Here is a 24,676-nt window from a genome sequence, read left to right on the forward strand (position 1 = left end):
TGGCTTACAGCTAAAATCCACACAAAAGTACAATATAATTAAGGCTATGGTGAGAAGGGGGCAAGTCTCTTCTGGGTATTTGTAGGGTAAGACTGCCACAGGGTTTTAAAAAATATCATTTCAAAATGCTTTCAAAATCTCAACAAATGAAGAAGTGTGGTTTGATTTTCTCATACTCTGAAGAGTGGCATGGACAGTATTAGTCAGAACAGCCCACTAGCCTCGCTGGAAACAATTCGGAAAAGGTTACAGTGATGACACCACGGGAAAAGAATTACAAACTTCTTTCAAAAGGAATGCTTCAAACCAGAATGGAGCTGTTTCAGGATCACTAGATGATCGTCAGCTATAATCTTGCTTGGGCATATCACTGAACATCCATGGCTGCAGATGGATATTTAGGAAATGTAATACTTTATGGAGAGACCCTTCTATTAGCAATGTCCAGGTGTAAGGGCTGATTCCTATGTAGCCCAACTGATACCATCTGTACATAAGTGATATATATCAGCTTGAAGAAAACCTAGTTTGTAGAAAGACTACTACTACTACTAATAATAATAATAAATCTGAATTAAGAACCAATTCCCCCTTTAACTGGCAGCTCACCTAATGAGGACTGAGCATGTTTAGTTGTTGTAGAAAAGCAAATACATTTCCTTTTCTTGAGTTTGTAGTTAATGCACATGTTACTTTAAACCCCATGAAAGCACTGTGTAGCTCCACCTCTAAAAGCTAAGGCAGTTTGTTTGCTGTTCACACCAGATAAGTGTCTATTGCTTTCTCTCTCTCACCTCCGCTCATCTTGTAAATAGTTCCTGCATGAATAAAACCTTCAAATTCCAGAAACTGTAAGTGATTGTTCCAATTTAATTTACCCAAGCTGTGACCCGGAGCATCTGGTGGTGGGGTTCCGAATGGAGTATCCTGGAAAGGGGTGTGGCTGGAGCCCTGAACAAAAGCAATAAACAGGAACAGTCCACACCACAACATTTTGTTATGGGTCCGACATAAGAACGTAAGAAGAGCCCAGCTCCTGGATCAGGCCCAAGGCCCATCTAGTCCAGCATCCTGTTCTTCTAGGGGCCAACCAGATGACCCAATAGGAAGCTCACAAGCAGAACCTGATAGCAGTATTCCCTGCAACATTCCCTGTTGTTCTCAACAACTGGAATTCAGAAGCAAACTGCCTATGACAGTGGAGGTGAAACATAGCCACAGTGGTCACTTTTGTTATTGTTTTTTAGTCATTTAGTCGTGTCCGACTCTTTGTGACCCCATGGACCAGAGCACACCAGGCACTCCTGTATTCCACTGCCTCCCGCAGTTTAGTCAAACTCATGCTGGCAGCTTCGAGAACACTATCCAACCATCTCGTCCTCTGTCGTCCCCTTCTCCTTGTGCCCTCAAACTATGGCAAGTTTTTAAAGAAATGGGAGTGTCTGATCACCTCATCTGTCTCCTGAGAAATCTCTATGTGGGACAAGAAGCTACAGTTAGAACTGGATATGGAACAACTGATTGGTTCAAAACTGAGAAAGGAGTACAACAAGGCTGTATATTGTCTCCCTGCTTATTTAACTTATATGCAGAATTCATCATGTGAAAGGCTGGGCTGGATGAATCCCTAGCCGGAATTAAGATTGCCGGAAGAAATATCAACAACCTCAGATATGCAGATGACACAACATTGATGGCAGAAAGTGAGGAGGAATTAAAGAACCTTTTAATGAGGGTGAAAGAGGAGAGCGCAAAATATGGTTTGAAGCTCTAAAAACCCTTCATTTATAGCTCTCAGTTCTAAAGCAGTACAATATCACCCCTTGTTCTAGGACGATGCTCCTTTCCCCAAATTTCTTGCTATATCAAAAGATTCTATAAAACAGGCGGTCCCTTCTTTTGTTACTGCACGCAATAAATTCTTGCAGAGGACGGTGAATCCATCAAGTTCCAGCCCATCCATTTTTATTTTGTGTCTGTCTTTCTTTTCTTCCTGTTGAATTTCCATGTTCAGGCACGAACCAGCAATTTGCTCCTGATACCTACAATTTGCAATACGCCTTCGATATCTGCTCAAGCGGTTCACCCGTAACGGCTCAATTGTATCAATTAGGTACTTCTGCTGAGCTGAACAAGAGAGAGAGAATGCACATCGCAGGGAATGGTCCAAAGGCACACGAGACAGTTCTGTTGCCGCCTGAGCAGGTAAATTGACAGGATGGGAGAAGCTAGCTTGGGGGCCAGTCTCAAGCAGCCTGCACCTCTGGGGACGGATAAATTAATATTCCTCTGAATAAACATCCAAAACCGGTGATAAATATTTCTGAAAGTGAAGAATTAGGGTTCTTCCAGGCTGGTGCATTCTGCAACATGACAGGGGCAGATAGCCATTCTATTTATTCTGCATTTCTGACTATTTGTGTTCCATGATGGGGAGGTTATAAATGACCCAGCTGTCGATGCTATTTGCACCTGCAAAGATTTCAGGGCAGTCACACTGCTTCATTTCCAGTTAGTGCATATCCTGAAATCCCGTAACTTTTCATGCAAAAAAACACACATTCCTGGTTATTTTTGGTCCCATTTTTGTTCTGCTATAGCCCCTCTGGATAGTAATAATGAAGTAGCATCAGTGAAGCATCGTAGAACAACGTGCTGGCATTTGTCTGTCTCAGGAGACAATGGAGTGCACCTCCAAGGGTGAAGTCAAACCACTGTGTTAGCAGCACCAAAGTGACCTTCCTGGGGCACAGGCTTGGGCAGTGTGTATAGAGGTCCTGGGCTGCACAGATGACAGACCCTGCCTCTTGGCCTCACTGATGTGGTCCAAAGGGAAGCAGAGCAATACGTTTTGCAGCAGTTTGGCTGCAGGAGTTGCCAGAAGGAGGTGCCATCCAGCTACCTTAGTGGTCAGGGGGAGAAGAGGGAGAAGACTAGGAGGAGGAGGAGGAGGTGTCAGAAACTAAAGAGGTAACAGGGCTTAGTGAGAGGGGAGGAGGGGCAGATTCTGTGGCAGAATCAGAAGGAAGCCAAGAGGCAGAGATGAGTCAGGATGCTGAAGAGGCATGGTCCCTCTCCTGCTACAACAAGCTCCCTTCTCCTTGTCTCCCAGAAACAGAAAAGGCATGAAAAGGGCAGAGAGACTGGTGACACAAAGGCACAGTCTCTGATTGCTTGGGAAGAAGCCTGGAAAGGAGGGTATGTAGATGGCTGTGGAGAGGTAGGGACTTTCAGTCTCAGCAACCGATTCACGGGGCAAGTCCTACCAGGGATGAGACGCTGTGCTCCTTAGGCCGGACATTCCTCTGAGTCTGTGCAGATTGTGTTCTTGCTAATGAGAGTTAACTCCAACATGCACAGTGTGATTTACTGCAGGCTCACTCGTGACATAAAGAAAATAAGGTTGACCCAATTGGCTGGCTGGGGGCAGACTAAGGTTGATGGAGCAGCGCCCCATATGGCCTAATGGACCAAGCCTTCACTGCCAACTGGAAGCGAGTGGGGAAACTAAGTGAGGAAAAAGGACAAGGCTTTCTCCTCCCTTCTTTCCTTCAAAAGTCTGGGCTAATTAAGAGTGAAACTACTCCACCCATCAGTTTCCTGAGCTCGACTAATGAAAGTGTTTTCTTTTCGCCCCCAGGGCTGGCTTCAAATCCAGACCACAGAGGTGTGGCAGGCTGGTCAAGGCCGCTGGCTGCCACAGGGATAGCTCACAAAGTCCTTCCATTGCAAATACCTCCCAGGCAGCGATGAGAGGAAGAGGAGAGACATGTGAAGTTCGAGAGCATGGATCCAAAGCTCACACACGCCTGCTGATGGAACTCCCTGCATGTCAGGGAGAGAAATAGCTTCTGCAGAAGAAGACAAGTCTGCAAAAATGCTACCCATGCTTCAGATATTAGTAACGTTTCCGAGCACAATTCAAAGTGTTGGTGCTGACCTTTAAAGCCCTAAACGGCCTTGGTCCTGTGTACCTGAAGGAGCGTCTACACCCCAATCGTTCAGCCCAGACACTGAGATCCAGCGCCGAGGGCCTTCTGGCGGTTCCCTCACTGCGAGAAGTGAGGTTACAGGGAACCAGACAGAGGGCCTTCTTGGTAGTGGCGCCCACCCCGTGGAACACCCTCCCTTCAGATGTGAAGGAAATAAGTAGCTATCCTATCTTTAAAAGACATCTGAAGGCAGCCCTGTTCAGGGAAGTTTTTAACATTTAACACTGTACTGTTTTTAATACTTGATTGGGAGCCGCCCAGAGTGGCTGAGGAAACTCAGCCAGTTGGGCAGGGTATAAATAATAAATTATTATTATTATTATTATTATTATTATTATTATTATTGGAGAACGTTGCACTCAAGTTGCAACGCCCCTTTATGAAACGGATTTGCAAAATAGGACAGTGCTGCCAGGCGGAGCCGTAAGATGCAGTGATAAGTCACCAACTTGGGGGACTTAAAAAAAAATGATTAAGCAAATTCCTGAATAGTAAGGCTATCGGCGGCTATGAACCAGGGTGGTTGTGCTCTGTCTTCACTGTCAGGGACTGTACACCTTTATAATAATAATAATTTTTTATTTATACCCCGCCCTTCCTGGTTCAGAAAACTGGGCTCAGGGCGGCTAACAACAAATTTAAAACACTTAATTGTAAAAGCAGTATAAAAACATGAATAACAATAAAATTCAAAGTTCAGAAATCAATTTGGGGGAAATCCATCTAATAAGCATTAGATAGTCACCAGGGCTAGCTGGCTGAATTGGTCCTACTTGGGCCAGCGAGGAGGCCAGGGGAGAATTAGCTGTGGGGTCTCAGAGCGGGTAATCTTCATAAAAGGGGAGGGGGAGGGAAGAGAAGGGAAATAAAAGATCAGGCTGAATTCAATTTAAAGGCCAGGCGGAATAGCTCTGTCTTACAGGCCCGACGGAAGGAGGTTAAATCCTGAAGGGCCCTAGTCTCATGGGACAGAGCATTCCACCAGGTCGGAGCCATCACTGAAAAGGCCCTGGCCCTGGTGGAGGATCGTCTGACTTCCTTAGGGCCTGGGTTCTCTAAACTATGGTTATTCATGGACCTTAAGGTCCTCTGCAGGGCAGACCAGGAGAGGCGGTCCCGTAAATATGAGGGCCCTAAGCCACAAAGGGCTTTGAATAACACTTACTGGGAATCACAGGTGCTGCTGCACTTGGGTCCTACTTGGCAGCTATCCCACTGGCATCTGGTCCCTGTGAGAAAGGGATGCTGAACTAGATGGACTGATTCAGCATGGCTTTTCTTAACCATACATCATGCACCAAAGGAAAATAAAAAAAATACTGCATTGGTTTTTTTGTGGTTTTTTAAAAAAAGCAATTTCATCTTTAAAATATGTCAAGGTTTAATTTTGCTTTTCAGGTGAAGGGGCTCCTTGCTGGTACACTCCTTCCTCCAGCTCCCATCCCACCCCTCACATTTGAGTTTTCACAGGATACAGTTTGCCACAACTGTGCAGTTTATGGTTTGTGCAAACCACAGTTTCCCACAAACCACAACTAGGAACCTACTTCAAGCCACGGTTTCCAACACCCAAATAATTCCAAATTGTTGCAATTTTAATGCATTAACATTTGGTTGTAACAACCACTCCTTCTCACAAACGATGTGTTGTGTGAAAGGTAAATACAGGACTATTTCCTTCTATTCCAAGCTTGAGAAAATAATATATATGTATCAGATCTATGAGACACATAGGAAATCTAGTATAAAAATAAACACACTCTCTAATTATTAATGCATTATGTAGCAAAGTCTCATTTCTTTTTCCCAAAATAACTGGTTTTTCCCACCTGTAAGGCACCACACATACTTTGAAATACCCATCCAGTAGGGAACCACTAAAATTCTTTGCAGGCTACAGCACAGTAATTTGGAATTCAACTTCTACCAAAACTCTGGCCTGCAGGATGATCACCTAATAAGGCTGAAGTATGTCCTGGTTCTTTGACACACAAAAATAGCACAGTCTTTGAAAAGGTCTTGAGCACAACTCTGCACTGCAGGACTCCATGATGGGAGCAAACCCTTCCTTAGTAAATCAAAAGTTTGTTCTCAAAAAAATAAAATCTATGCTCTACATTACACTCGCTTGTTGCCGTTAATCGAAGGGAGGTATTGAGTTCCTAATGGTGGAGAAATGAGATCGACATGTCAGGTTTTTAGAGAGGTTTCTTCCATTTTGAAAAATCTTCCCAAGTCTGAGAAATTGGGGAGAACCCTTCAGAGTCTGGGTGGCTGGCCAAAGCGCCAAGGATGAAACCCAAGTTTTATAGACTTTGTTCGTAGAATCATTCTTCCACCTTGCTTAAAATACTTTGATGCATGTTGGAATGGCACACAAAGGATGAAGAAGTTAAGGCAGTGATGATACATTGGGCTAGTGATTTTGGATATAACATCCAACTTTCATCTTGGGAAAAGTTGTGGAGAGAAGAAATAAAATTTACAGCATGCTGTGTGTTAAAAGAAAATTACATGAAAACAATGTACCGTTGGTATCTAACACCAAGTAAGATTGCAAAAATGTATAAAACTAAATCAAATATGTGTTGGAAATGTAAAGAGAAAGAAGGTACTTTTTCCATATGTGGTGGTCATGTACACACGCATGTACACATCACCCAAACTCTTTATGGCAGTCGTCGTGTGGGACTTCTGTGGAGGAATCTGGTTACATTCTAAACCAGCCCTAAATAGTGCCAGGAATGTCCGCAGAAGGGAAGACAGTGGTAGATTTACCAGTTAAAGGTAAAGGGTAAAGGGACCCTTGACCATTAGGTCCAGTCGTGGCCAACTCTGGGGTTGCGGCGCTCATCTCGCTTTATTAGCCAAGGGAGCCGGCATACAGCTTCTGGGTCATGTGGCCAGCATGACTAAGCCGCTTCTGGCAAACCAGAGCAGCGCACGGAAACGCCGTTTACCTTCCCGCCGGAGTGGTACCTATTTATCTACTTGCACTTTGACGTGCTTTTGAACTGCTAGGTTGGCAGGAGGCGGGACCGAGCAACGGGAACTCACCCCGTCGCGGGGATTCAAACCGCCAACCTTCTGATCGGCAAGTCCTAGGCTCTGTGGTTTAACCCACAGCGCCACCCGCATCCCTAGATTTGCCAGCTACACAACACAATTTAAAAAGGAGCAGAGTATCAGGTGACAAGGTGGTGGGAAAGGACAGGATTTTCTTAATAAATGCATTCCTCCTACTTAAGAGAGATGCTGTGTTGAGGGGGGGGGGACCATGCTTCTCAAGAGATCCGCAAGGAGGAGGATGGCAAAGAGGGGGTTACTGTGTTTAAAGGATGTGCCAAAAATGAAAAAGAACAGCGTCTTGTGTGTGCTGTGGACTGTAGTCTTGCTCCAGAAATAGCTCTGGGGGAAGGTGCCAGCTATTATTAGAATGCGAGCTACTTGCCACTTCTTTCAAGCTTATTAAAGACTCAGAAAATGAAAAAATACAGAAGCAATAGAAATAATGATAGTGGTGATTTTATTCTTTATACAATGCCCATCTGGCTGGGTCCCACCCCCGCAAAAAAGTGAGGAGGGGAAGCCCTAATGGGTTCTCATTGCCCCACATGAGCACAGCTTCCTCTGTCTTCATAACCAGGGATGGGAAACCTCAGGCCCCGAACGCAGCCCCCCCCAAACTTCTTTGTCTGGTCCTTGGGGCTAGCTCCAGGGCCACCCACACTCCTGAGTCACATCTATTACCAGCCCTGCTTTGCACTGCCCTGAGTGTTTTTGCCTAGCTGGAAAGCCCCTGAACTCTTCATCAATCTGCATGTTTGCCTGGAGGGAGCATAGAGAGAGAAAATAGCCTAATGGACATGGGTGGAAGTCACGTTTATGGCTCCACACACTTTCCCCTGTGGCTCCACTCACCACTGGTATGCACCCCCCCACCCAGAAAAAGTTTCTCAGAAAAGTTATATGGCAACAAGAAACCAAATCTTCAGTGTCATTGGCCCAGCCAGCCCTGTGGAACTCCCTGCCACTAGAGATACAGCAGGCTCCTTCTGTTTCAACCTGAACTTTTTCTGTGCTGCCACCACCCTATGAAAGCCTTTCTGGCAACATAGGAACCAGGGAATCTGCCTTATACAGAGTCTGACCACTGGTCCATCTAGCTCAGCCTTTCTCAACCTGTGGGTCCCCAGATGTTGTTGGACTACAACTCCCACCATCCCTAGCTAGCAAGGCCAGAGCTCAGGGATGATGGGAGTTGTAGTCCAACAACATTTGGGGACCCACGGGTTGAGAACCGCTGATCTAGCTTCTCTACTGTTCTGCATTGGCGGGCAGATTTCAGATGAGACTCTATCTGGAGACGCCACAGAGTGAACCCAGGGCTTTCTCCATGTGATGCAAACACTCTGCCACTGAGCTGTGGTGCTTCTCTCAGGAATACCAGAGGCGAGCCAGTGGTCCTTTGGGTAATGTTTATGCTGCTGCTGCATTTAAGTACGAAACGTCTCCCATCAGGAGGGCACAATAAACAAACTCATTTGGAAAGACTTACAGGATTACATGGGTTCCTTGGTTTAGAATCCAGGAAGATTGCAGGAGTCTAGTTAGGGCTGAATGTTTATCAGTTTCTGGGAAGCGATTTGAGACGTATTTTATTGCTGCTTCTGTGCTCTGTATTGTCTGCTCTTTCGTGCTTTTTAACAGTTTCTAGGCGGCGCAGAAAGGAAGTTTACAGCTTCTCGTTTTTATTTGCTGGCAGATGTGCAAAGAGCTCTTTGAAGCCAGGCTGGCAGGGCAGAAATGAATTAATAAAAGTATCCGGGCACTATATAATTATGCAGTTCAAGCAAGCAACATTACGTATAAAACCAGCCAAGGCATATCTAGTAGCACAAAACAATCGTTTCTTCAAGCAACAGAGCTTCTATGTTGTATACCACCCTGCGATCTTCAAATGAAGGGCTATATATAAATTTAATAAATAATAATATTAGCAATGTCCTTTGCACGTGTGGTGATCCTAGGTCAGCCTTTATCCACCAGACATTCTGGACTACAACTCCCATAAACTCCCGCTTCCCAGGCTGGAGAAAGCCATCTTAGATACATGCAATTTATTGCATTATATTTGTAATGCAGGAACACTGAGAAATGAGCTCTGCCCCTGACCATCAGGGTTTGCTCTGAGCTCTCAGGACCCAACAGGATTTTCTGGGCTCGGTACATTGAATGTGGATTGGGGCCCAGACAAATTAAGATGGTCTCACTGGCGCTGCAATCTGCAGGATGCTCAGCTGCCTATAAGCAAAGTAAAGGACATTTGAAGATTTTTTAAAAGGGGAAGAGGCAAGAGATTGGGGTCCAGTGCACAGGACTTGCGTCTTGAGTGTTATGGGCTGTCTTTTAACAATGACCCTGGGTAAAGGTAAAAGGTAAAGGACCCCTGGATGGTTAAAAGGTAAAGGTAAAGGGACCCCTGACCATTAGGTCCAGTCGTGGCCGACTCATGGGTTGCGGCGCTCATCTCGCTTTATTGGCTGAGGGAGCTGGCGTACAGCTTCCGGGTCATGTGGCCAGCATGACTAAACCGCTTCTGGCAAACCAGAGCAGCGCACGGAAACGCCGTTTACCTTCCCGCTGGAGTGGTACCTATTTATCTACTTGCACTGGTGTGCTTTCGAACTGCTAGGTTGGCAGGAGCTGGGACAGAGAAACGGGAGCTCACCCCACTGCGGGGATTCGAACCGCCGACCTTCTGATCGGCAAGTCCTGGGCTCAGTGGTTTAACCCACAGCGCCACCCGCGTCCCTCCCTGGATGGTTAAGTACCATCAAATTTGACTATGGGGTGGGACACTCATCTCTGCTTTCAGGCTGAGGGAGCCAGTGTTTGTCCACAGACAGCTTTCTGGGTCATGTGACAAGCATGACTAAACTGCTTCTGGTGCAACGGGACACTGTGATGAGTGCCAGAGCTCATGGAAATGCTGTTTATTTTCCCATTGCAGCGGTACCTATGCTGGTATGTTTTAGAACTGCTAGGTTTGCAGGAGCTGGGTCAAAGCAACGGGGGCTCACCCTGCTACACAGATTCAATCTGATGACCCAGGCTTCCTCAACCTCAGCCCTCCAGATGTTTTGAGACTACAATTCCCATCATCCCTGACCACTGGTCCTGCTAGCTAGGGATCATGGGAGTTGTAGGCCAAAAACATCTGGAGGGCCGAGGTTGAGGAAGCCTGTGCTGACCCTTCGACTGGCAAGCCCAAGAGGCTCAGTAGTTTAGACCACAGCGCCACCCGCATCCCTGATTAACAGATACAGTAGGTCACAACCTCCATTTAAAGCACTTATACCACTTTAACAGTTATGGTCCCCGCCAAGGAATCCTGGGAACTGTAGTTTGTTAAGGGTGCTGGAAACTGCAGCTCTGCTAGGGGTAAACTGCAGTTCCCATGAGTCTTCGGGGGAACTGTTAATGTGGTTTAGACGTACAGTGGTACCTCAGGTTACATATGCTTCAGGTTACAGACTCCACTAACCCAGACATAGTGTTAAGAATATGTTAAGAACTTTGCTTCAGGATGAGAACAGAAATTGTGCGGCGGCAGCGTGGCGGCAGCAGGAGGCCTCATTAGCTAAAGTGGTGCTTCAGGTTAAGAACAGTTTCAGGTTAAGAACGGACCTCCAGAACGAATTAAGTACTTAACCTGAGGTACCACTGTATGGGCCAAGACACGAGGATTTTCAGAATTAAAAACACACACCCAGCTTAACACAACAATCTGATTCTTCATGGGAGCCATCTGGATTCCTGCCAAAGGAACAAAATGCTCTTTGCAGCAACTGCTGTTGCATGTGACTCTGGTTTGAGCTAAACAAGAATGCAGCAACAGAGTTTCGCAAATAAAGTCTAAACGATGGTCTCGTCCGCAAGTACCCTTGATGTCAATCACACTGCAGTTTAGGCAGCAGGATCCGATGAGGCAACACATAGGAATTCTGGCAATGCCTGAGAAATAATCTGAGACTGTTTATTGCCTCTTTCCACGGGGCTGCAAGTATTCCCCTTCCCCGCCTTCCCCCAATCCTTTCCAGCTGTGACACAGCAAAGAGCAGAAATCTCAAGACCCTAATTAACCCAGAACGAAAACACCCACCATGAGTCCCATGTCATTCTCCATAATCCTCTGCTCTGCAACTAACTTTTAACAGGTCTGACGGGCTGCAAAATTGTCTCCCTCAGATAAGTTACACCCACATCACACACAAAGGGGTCTTTAACACAGGCTCTTTCAAGGCCCCCTTCCCTCAGGCCCCCTCAGGTGATCACTCCTAGAGACTCTGGGCTCACACAGTGATAGAACCTCTACAGCTATCTGCAGCACGAAAGAGGGAATTCAAGGGTATTTTGCCTGTGTGCAGGCTCAGGAAAAACTGGAATTCACAAGAACACAAGGAATTCACTGGAATTCTAGGAGACATCCATAAAAAGGTAAAGGGACCCCTGACAGTTAAGTCCAGTCGCAAACGACTCTAGGGTTGCGGCGCTCATCTCTCTGTACAGGCCGAGGGAACTGGCGTTTGTCTGCAGCCAGTTTTTCCGGGTCATGTGGCCAGCATGACTAAGCCACTTCTAGTGAAACCAGAGCAGCGCACGGAAATGCTGTTTACCTTCCCGCTGGAGCGGTACCTATTTATCTACTTGCACTTTTTTGGGGTGTGCTTTCGAACTGCTAGGTTGGCAGGAGCTGGGACCGAGCAACAGGAGCTCACCCCGTCATGGGGATTTGAACCGCCGACCTTCTGATCGGCAAGCCCAAGAGGCTCAGTGGAATTCTAGGAGACGTCCATACTCTACATTTAAAACACTGTGATACCACAGCCATGGCTTCCTCCCAAAGAATCCTGGGAGCTAGAGAGACATAGCCCAGCAAAGCCCCAAGGGCCAGATCAGGGCCAAATTTAGGTTTGATTAGGCCCTAAGCTACTGAAGGTAATGGGGCCCTTTATATGTCCAACTGTCCTTTGTCAACAACAAATTGTCGCTTTTTTGTGTTGAATATATGCTATATGGTAATTTATGGACCTAATAGATATCTATTAGGTATCCCATGGACTGCAAAAAGATCAAACCTATCCATTCTTAAGGAAATCAGCCCTGAGTGCTCACTGGAAGGACAGATCCTGAAGCTGAGGCTCCAAGACTTTGGCCACCTCATGAGAAGAGAAGACTCCTTGGAAAAGACCCTGATGTTGGGAAAGATGGAGGGCACAAGGAGAAGGGGACGACAGAGGATGAGATGGTTGGACAGTGTTCTCGAAGCTACTAACATGAGTTTGACCAAACTGAGGAAGGCAGTGGAAGACAGGAGTGCCTGGAGTGATCTGGTCCATGGGGTCACAAAGAGTCGGACACGACCAAACAACTAAACAACAACAAATAGGTTAGATACTATGTAGCTATTCACACATAACAGTCCATGCAGAATGTAGGCACCCTATATATAGAAATGAACAAAGCAGTGATATTTCAGGGAGCAGGCTAGCAGGCGGGGCCCATTACTTACATCATGGGAGCCTACACAACACAAAACACTGTTGCTGTATGTAGGTTTTATTTTATTTGTTTTTTTATCTTATCATTTGGAAATGTACATCCAGGTTTTTTTTCCTTTCAATTTTTTGGGGGGTCCCCAAGAGAGTGGGGCCCTAAGCTACAGCTTGTTTAGCTTATACGTAAATCCAGCACTGGGCCAGACAGAGTGGCCCCCACTAGGCCTCAGGTTCCCCAACATGACTCTAACAAACATATATCTCTGCATAGCTCATCTATAATTGTATTGGGATGTGCCTTCTAATTGTGAGCTGCTGTTGGAGCCAATCTGGGCTGAAAAGAACAGCATGTCTAATAAATAACCCCCACTTACTTCCTCAGCAATTAGCATCCAATTAACAGTTGCCATCGCCATGCTGTTAACAGCTTCGCCTTTCTGCAAAGCTGTGCAGTTTCCCATGCATAAGGGGTTTTCTGCTGCTAAATTAAGCACAACTGGCAAAGCCCTCCTCCCTTTTGAGAAGATCTCTTCTGAGAAGCCATCCCAGGCACAGTTACTCAGCAGTGACTATGAAATCAGCCTGAGCAGCTTCTAAGAAAAATGGGCTTAGGTGTTAACCATAAAAAAGGATGCATTTGGCCCTGGGAAGGGTGCAAATCTGACCCTCAGGCTGAAAGAGGATCTGCACCCATGATACAGGCCTTAAATCCAGGCCTGTTGCACACAATCTGTCAATTGGAATGCCTGGAGTGGCGTTTAATCGTTCCAACCAAGTGCTGAGTCAGCACCACCACGAGGCAGAGTAGCCTTGGGGCTGGTTCTCACTTGCCGCCCTGCCACCCCACAAGGAGCTGAGTCATCACTCAGCTCTCAGAGGATGTAAACACAGCTGCACGGGCCTCATCCACGCCAAGATCTCCAAGAGGTTTTTGCATTCCGCAAGACTTAATTCCTTTCTTGCAGAGATTCCAGATGAATTGTGGTGCCCTGGAATCCTGCGTCCAGTTCTGGGCGCCACAATTTAAGAAGGATATTGTGTGTTTCTGTGAACCGCCCTGAGACCCCCGGGGTATAGGACGATATATAAATTCAATAAATAAATAAGCTGGGACGTGTGCAGACGAGGGCGGCCAAGATTATCAAGGGTCTCAAAACCAAGCCTTATGAGGAATGGTTGAAGGAGTTGGGTATGTTTAACTTGGGAAATTAAAAGATGCCTGCTTCTTGGGAGAAAAGCAATGACAAACCTAGACAGCATCTTAAAAAGCAGAGACATCACCTTGCCGACAAAGGTCCGTATAGTTAAAGCTATGGTTTTCCCAGTAGTGATGTATGGAAGTGAAAGCTGGACCATAAAGAAGGCTGATCGCTGAAGAATTGATGCTTTTGAATTATGGTGCTGGGGGAGACTCTTGAGAGTCCCATGGACTGCAAAAAGATGAAACCGATCCATTCTGAATGAAATCAGCGCTGAGTGCTCACTGGAAAGACAGATCCTAAAGCTGAGGCTCCAATACTTTGGCCACCTCATGAGAAGAGAAGACTCCCTGGAAAAGACCCTGATGTTGGGAAAGATTGAAGGCACAAGGAGAAGGGGACGACAGAGAACAAGATGGTTGGGCAGTGTTCTCGAAGCTACCAGCATGAGTTTGACCAAACTGCGGGAGGCAGTGGAAGACAGGAGTGTCTGGTGTGCTCTGGTCCATGGGGTCACGAAGAGTCGGACGCGACTAAACGACTAAACAACAACAAACTTGGGAAAGAGGAGACAAAAGACGGAGAGAAGATATGAAAACCATCTTCAAATATCTTAAGGGCTGCCACATGGAAGAGGGAACAAGCTTGTCTGGAGCGTAGGACCCGAACCAATGGCTTCAAGTTACAAGAAAGGAGATTCTGGCTATAAACATCAGGCAGAATTTTCTGAAGTAAGAACTGTTAGACAGTGGAACGGACTCCCTCAGGAGCTGGTGGACTCTCCTTTTTTAAGCAGAGGTTGGATAGCCATCTGCCATGGATGCTTTAGTTGAGATTCCTGCATTGCAGGGGGTTGGACTGGACAACCCTTGGGGTTCCTTCCAACTGATTCAATATAGGGAGTTCAGTCCTGCTTGGTCACTCTCTCTCACCCCCTACCCTTGCAGACCAACTATGACATGTGGGTGGTCCAAAACTGGCCCATAGGGTGGAGATAAAAATCTAGAGTAGATGACCATCAGGGTCCCTTCCAACTCTATGATTCTGTGATTCCATGAGACCTCTTCACTTCCTGGAGCCTTTATGATGGGCTGGTTCATAATAGCCAGCAACCACCTACAATCACCACCACCTGTGGTAGCATCTAGGATGATGCACTGCTGCCCCCAAGCTCATGACCCGGCTGTGATCACACAGAGGCACCCATTTTAACAGCTCGTATTTCCGCACAGTGCAGGAGTGGAGGGACTTTTTTTAAGCCCGAGGGCCACAGCCCATCCTAAGCAACATTCTGAGATGTCGCATAGAAGGTGCAATACTGGGCAGCGCAATAAGCTAAAACAAAAAGCTTAAAAACTATGGAATAAAAGGAAACATCTTGGCAGAATTAGACTGATCCCTGTATTGTATAAATATAAGTTTGTAGGGAGGGTAAAAAAAATTATATAAGAAATATGTGCGGCATAAAGTAATGGATAGATAAAGTACAGTAAGATTAATTGGAAGTCAGTTTTAAATTTCTTCTCTATAAGTTTTAGAATTGTGTTCAGTATCAGGAGTATATATGATGATAATTATATTAATCTTCTTGTATCTTATAGTGTGGTGGTTTGTTTGTTTTTTCTGTCATTTGTTTGTTTGTTTGTTTACTTGTATGTCTGTTTTCTCATAAATTTATTTTAAATTAATAAAGATACGTTATAAAATAAAAAAGCTAAAAACCAAACCAAAACTCATGCCAACAATCTACATATCTGGATGGAAATGCCTAAACAAAAGCCTTCTTAGCAGGTGTTGAAAAGAGCGGCGTGAAGGCACCTGCCTGATGCCAATAGGCAGGCAGTTCCAAAGTTTAGGCACTGCCACGCTAAAAGATCAAATACGGAAGGTGTATTATGTGGCGCACCTGAAACAGTGCCCATTCTGCAGCTACATATAGGGTAAAGTGTTCTTATCAAGGTTATGTAAGAAGCGTTAGCATTCACAGCATGAACTTCAAAAACAGAGGGAATGGATTCCACTAACGACAGGATTTGGCCTTTGGCCCCTCTACTGAAACATTTTCTTCCTTTCTTTTTTTTTACCACCCAATGAACCCTTCCAGCAGAAAGAACAGCTCTCTTTTGTGCTCCATCTATGACAACTCAGCCCTCAAAGATTTCCTCTTGGCCACCACGGACTTGACCCGCCCTGGCAATGGCCTTCTTTGAAATGCCAATATTCATGCATCATGAGCGTTGCCAACAGCTTGGAAAGGAAAGGACTCTGTGGTTCATTTAGCCCAATTTTCTAAATTGCACGCTGACATCATTTTTAATTTATTTTTATTTTTCATAAAATGAGATGATAAAAATGTTCAGTGCAGCAGTGGAATTTTATTTTATTTTTGAAAAAAATATGAATATTGCAGGCACATGGTAATTTGTCTATGAATTGAACTGGTCTTTCAATTATCCCTAGGGTCCATAGACTAGGGATAGTCAGTGAGCCAGTGTGAGCCAGGGATAGTCAGTGAGCCAGAGAGCCAGTGTGGTGTAGTGGTTAAGAGCGGTAGTCTCATAACCTGGTGAACCGGGTTCGCATCTCCGCTCCTCCACATGCAACTGCTGGGTGACCTTGGACTAGTCACACTTCTTTGAAGTCTCTCAGCCCCACTCACCTCACAGAGTGTTTGTTGTGGGGGAGGAAGGGAAAGGAGAATGTTAGCCGCTTTGAGACTCCTTAAAGGGAGTGAAAGGCGGGATATCAAATCCAAACTCTTCTACTAATAATTGCTTGGAGATCCTAAACTAAACTAGGTAGTATGTGTGCCTGTGTGTGTAGATACCATCTGTTCCCCAATGTGGACTACAACTCCCATCATCCTTTGCCATCGGCCATCCTGGCCAGGGCTAATGGGAGTCCAACAGCTTCTGGAAGATATCAGGTTGGAGAAATAATAATAATAATAATAATAATAATAATAATAATAATAATAATTTATTATTTATACCCTGCCCATCTGGCTGGGCTTCCCCAGCCACTCTGGGTGGCTTCCAAAAAAATATTAAAATACTGTAATACATCAAACATTAAAAGCTTCCCTAAACAGGGCTGCCTTCAGATGTCTTCTAAAAGTCTGGTAGTTGTTGTTCTCTTTGACATCTGGTGGGAGGGCGTTCCACAGGGAGGGTGCCACTACTGAGAAGGCCCTCTGCCTGGTTCCCTGTAACTTGGCTTCTCGCAGTGAGGGAACCACCTGAAGGCCCTCGGAGCTGGACCTCAGTGTCTGGGTAGAATGATGGGGGTGGAGATGCTCCTTCAGATATACTGGGCTGAGGCTGTTTAGGGCTTTAAAGGTCAGCACCAACACTTTGAATTGTGCTCGGAAACATACTGGGAGCCAATGTAGGTCTTTCAAGACCGGTGTTATATGGTCTCGGTGGCCGCCCCCAGTCACCAGTCTAGCTGCCGCATTCTGGATTAGTTGTAGTTTCTGGGTCGCCTTCAAAGGTAGTCCCACATAGAGCGCATTGCAGTAGTCCAAGCGGGAGATAACCAGAGCATGCACCACTCTGGTGAGACAGTCCGCAGGCAGATAGGGTCTCAGCCTATGCACCAGATGGAGCTGGTAAACAGCTGTCCTGGACACAGATTTGACCTGTGCCTCCATGGACAGCTGTGAGTCCAAAATGACTCCCAGGCTGCGCACCTGGTCCTTCAGGGGCACAGTTACCCCATTCAGGACCAGGGAATCCTCCACACCTGCCTGCCTCCTGTCCATCAAAAACAGTACTTCTGCCTTGTCAGGATTCAACCATCCATCCTCCAACCGCCTCCAGACACTCACACAGGACCTTCACCGTCTTCACTGGTTCTGATTTGAAAGAGAGGTAGAGCTGGGTATCATCCGCATACTGATGAACACCAGAAACCTGATCTATAGCTACGGCAGGGGTGACACAAACTTTTGCAACCCAAGGACCGCACTCCCTTCTGGCCTGTCCCCAAGTTAACCTCTTCCAGAGCAGAGGGAGAAGGCATTTGGGTGTGAAACACAGTGGTGAACTCCAAGTTTTGATAGTTGCACTGGTAACACGTCACTGAATAGGAAACGAAAGCAGGGACTTGCCATGCAAAACACTGCTGTTAATTCAGCCTTATCCAGCCTTGATTTTGCTTAGACAAGGAAAGCCCCTCTTCCAGAAGCCGCAGATTTGTTAAAACAACTTCTAAATCCTTTTGCTCACAGCTCCACTATCGCACAACAGAGGTTGATACTGCCACCCAAAACCAACAGCACAGGCCCCTAGCAAGAAAACCCTACTGTGGGCTGCAACCCATGCTAGTCATTTTCAAGATCAAATCCTCTGGGTTGAAGCCAATGCATTATTTATCTATTTATTGCATTTGTACCACACTTTTTCCCTCCATGGAGCTCGAGGGAGTTTACATTGTTCCCCCCTTGCTCAATGAATACCCACAAGGTAGGGTTAGGCTGAGACCAAGCGGCCAGCCCAACGTCACCCAGTGAGCTTCATGGCCGAGTGTCCTAGTCTGACAACTCTAACCACTACGATGCACTGCAGCGCTAAGGAGAACGTTCCATCGGCGCAAATATTTCCACTTGTGCAACAGAACCTTCTCCCACTGTCTCCTCAACCTGTGCACCCCCTAAATCTGTTGTAGGGGTTCCCCCGACACTGTGAAGCAAATCTGGGGAAGGCATGGGGCACAAAAAGCAGGAGCAAGGAGGGAAATGCCATTGTGTTAAGTGGAAATTCTTGTGCTGACGAGACAACAGAATATCACCCATATAACTGACTTAGGTCCATTTGTTCTATTTTGAATAATATTCTTTATATTTATAGAGTAGTGGGAATTGGGGATGTGTTTATTGGAACCAAGGAGTCAGTGGTCTGAAAAAGTTTGGGAACCACTGATCTAGGGATGAATGGCAGTACAGTGGTACCTCGGGTTACATACGCTTCAGGTTACACACGCTTCAGGTTACATACGCTTCAGGTTACAGACTCCGCTAACCCAGAAATAGTACCTCAGGTTAAGAACTTTGCTTCAGGATGAGAACAGAAATCGTGCTCCGCTGACACGGCGGCAGTGGGAGGCCCCATTAGCTAAAGTGGTGCTTCAGGTTAAGAACAGTTTCAGGTTAAGAATGGACCTCCAGAATGAATTAAATTCTTAACCCGAGATACCACTTTACAGTGGTACCTCTGTTGTCAAACATTTCGGTTCTCAAACACTGAAAACCCGGAAGTCAATGCTTCCGTTTTCGAACGCATTTCAGAACTCGAACGTGTGATATGGCTTCCACTGAGTGCAAGAAGCTCTTGCAACCAATGGGAAGCCACGCCTTGGTATTTGAACATTTCAGAAGCCAAACGGTCTTCCAGAACAGATTATGTTCAAGAACTGAGGTACCACTATATACACATTTAACAAATAATAATAGCACATAATCTAAATGTTTGGCTCTGCATTGCTTTCCTGCTGCAACACTTTGGGTGGCTGCACAGAGCAGACCTATTTGCAAAAAACCAAAAATCCATAGTTGGCAAGTCACTATCATATTGATATCCTGTCACGTTCTTTTTTTTAAAAAAGGAAGGGAAAACTGCTGACTGCTGAACTGTGTGTCTGCAAAGCTAGCAGTGGCAGTTCTCCAAAAGATAGGGAAAGCTTTGCTCCAAAGTACATAAATTACACCTCCTGCAGTAAGAGCTGAAAGGTGTTTAGCTGGGTAAATGAGATGACTTAAGGCACAGCTCCCACAAACAGTTAACAGGGGAACAATCCTGTTTCAGGTCCTAGTAGGGGGAACCACATGATAAAATGCTGGACTAGGTTCTGGGATCACTGCAGATGGTGACAGCAGTCACGAAATTAAAAAACGCCTGCTCCTTGGGAGAAAGGCGATGGCAAACCTAGACAACATCTTAAAAAGCAGAGACATCACCTTGCCAACAAAGGTCTGTATAGTAAAAGCCATGGTTTTCACAGTGGTGATGTATGGAAGTGAGAGCTGGAACATCAAGAAGGCTGATCGCCGAAGAATTGATGCTTTTGAATTATGGTGCTGGGGGAGACTCTTGAGAGTCCCATGGACTGCAAGAAGATCAAACGTATCCATTCTTAAGGAAATCAGTCCTGAGTGCTCACTGGAAAGACAGATCGTGAAGCTGAGGCTCCAATACTTTGGCCACCTCATGAGAAGAGAAGACTCCCTGGAAAAGACCCTGATGTTGGGAAAGATTGAGGGCACAAGAAGAAGGGGATGGCAGAGGATGAGATGGTTAGACAGTGTTCTCGAAGCTACAAACATGAGTCTGACCAAACTGCCGGAGGCAGTGGAAGATAGGTGTGCCTGGCGTGCTCTGGTCCATGGGGTCATGAAGAGTTGGACACGACTAAACAAGAACAGGTTCTGGGAGAACAGGGTTCAAATCCCCACCCGCTACTCAGCCAGGACTCTCACAACGTGGCCTTGGACCAGTCTCAGTCTCTCAACCTTAGCCTACAGGGTTGTTGTGAGGATAAAATTGGGAAGGGGACCCGTGTATTTGAGCCCCTTGAAGGAGAGGGGTGTTATAAATGTGATGAATAAATAAAAAATGCAGCTATTTGCCCATAGAAAAATGAAGGTAGAGAAGAAGAATTTGGGACCTGCTTTCTCATCCCTATGGTAGTCTGGCATCCACAGATGTCATGGTCTCATCGTCAATAACTTGCTTCAGGGTGGGTGTTCAAACTCTTAAAACCTTAATTCCAGGGAAGGCAGGGCAGGATTAACAGTTTAACAGATTTTATTCTGCACCTGGCTATCGGCCACTTGTGACCCAATGAAGATGCCCAGGTGCTGGGATGGCGCCAGACGTCTACACCATCTGAAAGAGCATATGGTTTTCACATACATCTGTACCTTGGAAGTCAAACAGAATCTGTTCCGGAAGTCAGTTCAACTTCCAAAACATTCAGAAACCAAGGCTTGGCTTCTGATTGGCTGCAGGAAGCTCCTGCAGCCAATCGGAAGCCACAGAAGCCCCATCAGACGTTTGGCTTCCAAAAGAATGTTCGAAAACTGGAACGCTCACTTCCGGGTTCCGATCGTTCAGGAGTCGATTTGATCAGGAGCCCAAGGCGTTTGAGATCCAAGGACCGACTGTACTAGCAACACATCCTGCAGAGTTATGTATCAGTTATGTTTTATCTGCACAATCAGAATGAATTTCAGGAACCAAAAAGTCCTGTTGGGAAATAAGACTTTAGAGCTGCCTTGTCCAAAAATGGCAACTACACATTCCGTTCTGAAGACGGTAACCCTGGCTTAAGGAACCATTTGGCGCCTAGCTTATATACCTGAGTTTCTAATACTGCTTCCAATCTTGAAGCGTCCTGCCTTTGGACACGACATAATTCATGGTCCGGTAGTAAACTCCAAATGGGGAGAAGCCATTTTGGCATAGTGAAGTGGTTTTCAACCAGTGTTCCGTGGCACCCTGGGGTGCCTTGAATGATAGTCAGGGGTGCTGCAGGCAACACTGGCCTCTGTCCCTCTTTCCTTCCCTCCCTCCCTCCTCAGATGCCCTTTCGCGTCGCGACTTTTGTTGCAGCAGCCCTGGCTACAAGCTCCCCAGGCAAATGGTGCCTCTGAGGCTGGCCAGGGGGTGCTTCCCAGGCCCCTGTGGGGCAGTGTGAGGAGGCACCTCTCTTTGGGGCAGGTGGGGGGCAGCTCAGAGACCAGAGGCGGCAGCTGCGGCTGCCCAGAGGACTCCCAAGGAGAGGGGAGAAGAGAGGAGGCTGGGGGAACACTCCACAAGGAAGGGCGTTCGAAAAGGGATGAGGGGCTGCCGTCTCTGTGGGCAAGGGGTGGCATAACTGGGCTCCTGAACCCCACAGGGGTGCCAAAGAAAGAATATCAAGGGAGATGTGGACCCCCAAAGGTTGAAAACCTCTGGCATAGTGGGATTAGTTCTTTAGCTTATTATTGTTGTGTGTTGTTTTTTTACTGTCCGGGAGATCTGCTGCTTCAGATGTCTCTGAAGACACCTTGACTTTACTTAATAGTGTGCACTTTGGGGGCATGGGGTGGGGAGGGGAGGGGAGGGGGGAGATGACACCAGCAGCTAAATGTCCTGGGCCAATCCTAGGTCAAGCCTGCTACTTGCTTTCCAGAAGCAATGCTCAGCACTGCAGCTATGAGTGTGTGTTTATTTCCAAAACAAGCCCAAAATGTTTTCAGTCTTATTTGGCCAACAGATATCCACTCTAGGAATGACGTGAACCCAACAAACACCAATTATCTGAAACATTCATCTATTAATAGGTAACTAGCAGAAAACTGGTGGTGGAGGTGTATTGTGGGGTGGGTACAGAGAGACAGAATTATATGCACTTTATTATCTGATTCTAAAGCCTGTGCAGGTTATCATAAGTGCAGTTAAGACTATTGGGGGCTGGAAAATACTGGGCAATACAGAGGAACATCATAGAGAAATGTGTGTGTGACATGGAGAAATGGGATGGAATGAGGTTTCTCCTCCCTCTCTCATAAGACCAGAACCTGGGTTTGCCCCCAAAAGCTGAATGTTGCAATATTCATGGCTTATTCACATAGGTAAAGGTAAAGGGACCCCTGACCATTAGGTCCAGTTGTGACCGACTCTGGGGTTGCGGCACTCATCTTGCTTTATTGGCCAAGGGAGCTGGCGTACAGGTCATGTGGCCAGCATGACTAAGCTGCTTCTGGCAAACCAGAGCAGCGCACGGAAATGCCATTTACCTTCCCGCTAGAGCTGTACCTATTTATCTACTTGCACTTTGACATGCTTTTGAAGTGCTAGGTTGGCAGGAGCAGGGACCGAGCAACGGGAGCTCACCCCATCACGGGGATTCGAACCGCCGACCTTCTGATCGGCAAGTCCTAGGCTCTGTGGTTTAACCCACAGTGCCACCTGCGTCCCCCCTTATTCACATATCACATAGTTAAAAGGGTAGAATTCTCTGCCACAACCAGGGTGGAGAACAAGCCTATCAATGGCTACTAGTGAAGATGGTTTTCTACCACATCCAGTATCAAAGGAGATGGGCCCATAAATACCAGTCACTGGGAATCGCATTGTTGCACTTAGGCCCTTTTGGATTTTGGCCACAGTGAGAACAGGATGCTGGCCTAGACGGGCCTTTGGCCTGATCCAGAAGGCCTCTCCTTATCTTCTTACATAATGCCAAGACCACAAAGACCTGAAAAAGATTTGCTGATCCACAATCCTGCATCGTGAGCTAGAGCAATGAGAGCAGGACCCATGTTATTGGTATGAATGAGTATCATAACCAGGAAGCTGTTTGGAGGCAGAAAATCGAAACCTGGGGCAGTTTGCAGGAAAAGTTGCACAGTGTTAGGTTTCCTTGTTTCTTCCAGACTTCGATAAAAGTTTTCATGCAGCACTGTGAGATCAAGAAGAGGAAACATACCTGGGAAGAACTAGGCGAGGTGGACTCCACAGCAGTGACAAAATAAGAATTTTATTAACAGAAGATATACACACATGCATGCAAACTCTCTCTCTCAGCAAAATAAATAAGTGCAAAAATGAACAAAAGCTTCCAAGCAAGAACAGAGAGGTTTAGTCTAACCTTGTTGAGATGGGGATTCCTGGTGATGTCATAGCCCCTCTTCTTCACCCCCCTGGCTTTAGTGGGGGAAGGGTAGGCGTCTCCAGAGTAGCAGCATCTGTTCTGGGGGGAGCTGAACACCTGGAGCCGCAGTGTGGCCCCCGCCAGCCGAAGGGCGCTTCTGCTAAACGTGGGCATCATCAGCATCGTTGCACAAGGCAGCCGGGTTCGATCTTGAGCTGTTTTCGAGACAAAGGCACACACATGCAAAAGGTTGCACTGAGCAAAGGCGGGTCCTGCCAGCGCCACCAATAGATGGGATGGGATTTGGGGGCGGGGCTGGGGGCTCCCTTTGCATGGAAGGTTAACGGCTCCCTCCCCAAAAGGCCCCCACCCCAAACTCTGTCCTCCTCTCCCCGGACCAGAAATGCAAAAGGATAAAAATGACAAAGAGCCATCGCTGCTTACTTTCGCCTCTATCTCTGCCCGGATCAGGGCCCTGTCAGTCACATCACCAGCCGGCAAGTGCATCCAGCAGCCTTGGAGGAGGCGACCCTGCAAATCGAAAGCAAACCCCAGGAAGCAGATCAAGTAACCAAATTTGCAACCCGGAGACTGGCTGCTGCGGAACGGAGCCCCGCGGCGCCTCCGCCTCCCAGTTTCCGTCCTCGACCCCCATCTGGGTTGAGACGCTGGTGCTCCAGGACGGAGGGGAGAGGAAAGAGGAAAAGTTGTTCTTTAGCAGAGAGAGATCCTTATGAGCTTGTAGAGAGACAGAGGGGGGAAACAGAGCGAGGAAAGGAGAAGGCAGAGCTGAGGTTCCCAGGCGCCGTGCGCTCTGCGTAATCTCCAAGGTTGCACCTGAAATCGAAGGAATTTGGCTGCAACTGGGGCCAGGGTGTGTGGGCAGAGATGCAGTTAGAACCACAGAATTGTACAGTTGGAAGAGACGCTGAGGGTCATCTAGTCCAACCCCCCCCCCCGCATGCAGGTGTGATAGGAATTTTATGGTCTTAGATATATGGCAACGTTCATAACCACACGTACATAGATCAGCACAGGAAAGCCAACCTGGAACCATTTTGATTCCTAAACTGAGCAAATGTTTCTCTGCATGGTCAAAATGGAAAAGCCTCCCCATTGTCTCTTCCTTCACAAATCCTGTCTTAATCTGTGTTTGAATAAGGGTGTGAGCCTTATCATTACAAAAGACTGCCCAGGCTCCCCAAGAAATCCAATCAAGTAACCTGCCAGACAGGAAATAAACAAAGGGACAGGAGAAAACAACATGCAAATGTTCTGTTTTAGACCG

General features: G+C 46.6%; 1 protein-coding gene across 2 annotated transcripts in view; it reads right to left on the bottom strand.

Moving 5' to 3' along the window:
• The window catches only part of ME3 (malic enzyme 3), an 85,947-nt gene extending 61,850 nt beyond the window's left edge, over nucleotides 1–24,097 (bottom strand). The window contains exons 1-2 of one of the 2 annotated variants that reach the window (XM_053385539.1): nucleotides 23,833–24,097; nucleotides 23,386–23,603 (exon numbers count right to left, since the gene is read on the bottom strand). In XM_053385539.1, coding sequence (XP_053241514.1) covers nucleotides 23,386–23,571 — 186 coding nt within the window. In that variant the 5' untranslated portion in view covers nucleotides 23,572–23,603; nucleotides 23,833–24,097. The remainder of the gene's footprint in view (nucleotides 1–23,385; nucleotides 23,604–23,832) is intronic. The other variant, XM_053385537.1, reaches the window with a different exon arrangement.
• Nucleotides 24,098–24,676: the final 579 nt, after the last annotated feature.

Source organism: Podarcis raffonei, chromosome 4, assembly GCF_027172205.1.
Source record: "Podarcis raffonei isolate rPodRaf1 chromosome 4, rPodRaf1.pri, whole genome shotgun sequence".
NCBI lineage: Eukaryota > Metazoa > Chordata > Lepidosauria > Squamata > Lacertidae > Podarcis > Podarcis raffonei.